Genomic DNA, 3,643 nt, shown 5'->3' on the forward strand with positions numbered 1-3,643 from the left:
GGAAAACAGTTATTTTTTATAATAAATAATGATGTAGGAATGATCTTGATTTTAGCTAGATAATAATGATACTGCACTACAAAATTAATACAGATTTATAACTCAGCTTACATGAAATGTGATGATTCTTTTAATTGAAATAATGACAAACACAGTGTCAATTTTACAAAACTTCTGTAACTCAAACAAGTTTATGATTTATTCTGTAACTCATATTCATATAAAGAAATCAATTTCTTAGCAACTTTAACATCAATTAACTTTTTATGGGCATATTTATTATTTGCCACCTCTTTAAAATAATCTCAAACACTATTATTCTATTGTATTTGAAGAAAAAGGCAGCTTCAGGCTTGAGTTGGCCTGGTGATTAAAGCATTTGACTCCTAATCTGAGGGTCACGGGTTTGAATCCCCATTGCTGAACATGCTTGCCCTTTTGGCCATGGGGCATTATCATGTGACACTCAATCCCACTATTTACTGGCAGTGGGTTGTGTTGACTAGCTGCCTTACCTCTAGTCTATCACTGCTATATTACAGATGACTAGCTCAGATAGCCCTTGTGTAGCTTTGGACAAATTTTAAAACCAAACCAAGTCAGTATCATAAAATGTTAATAATTTTGACATAAGCCTTTTGTTGAAGAAAAATATGTTTTCAATACAATTTTAGAAAATCATCTTCACTCACTTACCATAGATAATAAACCTGGAGCATCATGCTTTAGTTTAAAGTTTTCATCAGCAAAGGTACTACCACCAAAAATACTCATCACACCAGTTCCATCTCCCTGAAAAACATGCCACAAAGCTTGTATGTATGCAGGTGAATATATGTATGTCAAAGGTTTACAAGTCTAATTATTCCAATTGTAGAAATGAAAGTTAATTACAGCTTTATACATAAAAAGTACATGTTGTAATAAAATACTTAAAAAATGTGGTTCTATGATTTAAAGTTACCAAATAATATGTTACAATAAGTTAAAGTTTTCCATAAGAAATCCCTCAGAAATTAAAAAAACAACAACAATATAGGATTAATTTTTGTTTTAGGTACATTTCTATTTTTACCTTCAGAAGTTCCATTAAGAATAATTAAAAAACGACAATATCTCAGCTGATCGATTGTTTTGCAGCTGGACACGCATATTTGTAGTTAATTTTAATGTCTTTACGTGTCGCCACAAAGAAGAGTATTTCAGGCAAGCATTTATTTCGTCCGCTGGTGTCGATCGAGGAATTACAGGTAATGTTTGCCTGAAATCTCCTGCAAGCAATATTAATGCATCCCCAAATGGTCTGATGGTTATTTATATTTTAATACTAAGATATTTTGTGCAGTCTCATAGAAAAAATCTTAACTAGAGAATTAAAGATAAGAGAGTTTGTTTAACCAAAACTAGAAAAAGCTGAAAATGTACAAATAAAGTTGGCAAAGTTTTTACTAATTTATACAAAGTAAAGAATTTTCGTATTGTAGTAAGAGAGTCTTCAGACATTTTAACCTAATATTTTAAGATTTTATAAAAATAATAATAAATAAATAATAATAAATAATAATGCATCATCTTGCATGGATATAATGAGTTAAGTGTATATTGTAACTTTGATTTGTATAGCTATTTACTTAGTCATGTGGATAGTTCCCTGTATAGAAAGTGGATAGTTTTCTTAATTTTTAAGAATGTCACAGTAACTTGAAACATAATTTTACACATAGGTATTAATTGAAAAGAAGTTGAGTTATTACCATATATATATATATATTTTTGTTTGTTTGTAGTTGAAATTCATTCTACAGGTCATCTCTAGTCTTTATGCAATATATAAAATACCTTGAGAATGTTAAAAAAACATATGAAGTCATTCAAGATAACAAATAACTAAACTTTCCACTTAGAACATATTTTTATAGTTTAGAGCAGCTTCATGAAAAGCTTGGATTTGTAGGTATTGATATAACTAATATTTAGTTATAGAATACTATATTACACTGATCTGAAAATGTCTTATTTTAACATTAGCACTGAAAAAGAAAAACATTTACATATACTTGTATCCCTGCTAATAGTGCAAGTGCTTTAGCCAGTTTTTAGCATCACTGCAGTTTTAGCCATATTTATTCTAATACTTGTTATTAGACTGTGTATTTAATTCATAAAGAATGTTGTAATTTTGTTATCACAGTGAAAAATCAACACTAAAATATTTTATAACGTCATCAGAAAAATATTGCTACTTTGTAAGCATAAAAATGAAAAATTTTCTTTTCATGTGGAATAGAATTCCAGATGCTAAATTTCATAATTAAAAATGATTAAATTTCTAGATTACAAATGTATACATTTTTTTATTAGCAGGAAAGATGCTCTGATTTTTTTTTTCTGTTATAATCATTATTGGTATCCTTGTTTAATTTTACATATAAATAAGTTTTAATGATATATTTGCACTGAATCATCTGTTAAGGGTTTCTGTTATTTACAATACTCAACTTTGATTTCATGGAAGACGTTTTTTTTTATGTAGAATGTTTTTTTTACAGAGTGATCAAAGATTTCATGATTCAAGGAGGAGATTTTGTCAGTGTAAGTACAGTTGGATTATGATAACACGCACAAGTGTGTTCATAGATTTTAAGAACTACTACAGATAAGATGAAACATTTGCTTTTTCATTATTAGATCTGGAATATGAAATACAAAATTGCTTTGACATGTATGAAAGTTTCCACATAACCAATGAGTATTATATCAAATATTTGGTAGGTTTAGGAAGATGGTTGACATTGTAGACTTACTCTGAAAAAGTGGCTATGTAATAAGTTAAACATGAGCCTCAGCATATTCTTCTAAATGTTTAGAATTAATGAATGCTAAATCAAAAGCATTGTTTTAGCAAGTTAACTATAGTCAACTTATTTTGATCTCTAAAAATATTTCATTCTTTTTTTTTATATATATAATTTAAGTATTTTTTTATTTTGTTTTCTACAACAACAGTATACTAAGAGCTGGGTGGCTGTTTTTTGTAAATGATTCAAAATTAGTCTTATAATCACACAGCTAGTTTTATAATACCTATTTCTGAGTTATCTAAGTTTGAAAAATTTTGTAACCATTTTGCTTCTAATGTAATTAATATTATTCAATTAGAAAATAATAAAATTATTTGTACTGTTCTTCTTAATTTCTAGTTTCATAAAATTTGCCATAAATGAAAAATGAGGAATTTTTACAAAATATTTCAGCAGATTAGCTAATAAGAATCTTTAGGCTCTTAATTTCAGAACATGTTTCTAAGTCTAGGAACTTTGTTGCTGACTAAGTGTGGCAAAACTATATAAATATAATAATCATCTTTCAGTGGAAGATAATAAGTATAATAAAAAAAAGATATGAAAGCAGCAGAAAAGTAGATGAATTATTCTTAATGGAACTTCTAAAGGTAAAAATAGAAATGCATACCTAAAACAAAAATTAATCCTATATTGTTGTTGTTTTTTAATTATTCTTAATGGAACTTCTAAAGGTAAAAATAGAAATGCATACCTAAAACAAAAATTAATCCTATATTGTTGTTCAGATCAACCGGCACCTTTCCGTTCCCAATTTCCAGCAATTGATGTAACCTCAGGAC

General features: G+C 27.8%; 1 protein-coding gene across 1 annotated transcript in view; it reads left to right on the forward strand.

The window, feature by feature from the left end:
• LOC106458695 (peptidyl-prolyl cis-trans isomerase H-like) overlaps positions 1–3,643 on the forward strand; it is an 11,325-nt gene that overhangs the window by 5,090 nt on the left and 2,592 nt on the right. The window contains exon 4 of the mRNA XM_022384970.1: positions 2,550–2,592. Coding sequence (XP_022240678.1) covers positions 2,550–2,592 — 43 coding nt within the window. The remainder of the gene's footprint in view (positions 1–2,549; positions 2,593–3,643) is intronic.

Source organism: Limulus polyphemus, unplaced genomic scaffold, assembly GCF_000517525.1.
Source record: "Limulus polyphemus unplaced genomic scaffold, Limulus_polyphemus-2.1.2 Scaffold502, whole genome shotgun sequence".
In the NCBI taxonomy this organism is placed as follows: domain Eukaryota; kingdom Metazoa; phylum Arthropoda; class Merostomata; order Xiphosura; family Limulidae; genus Limulus; species Limulus polyphemus.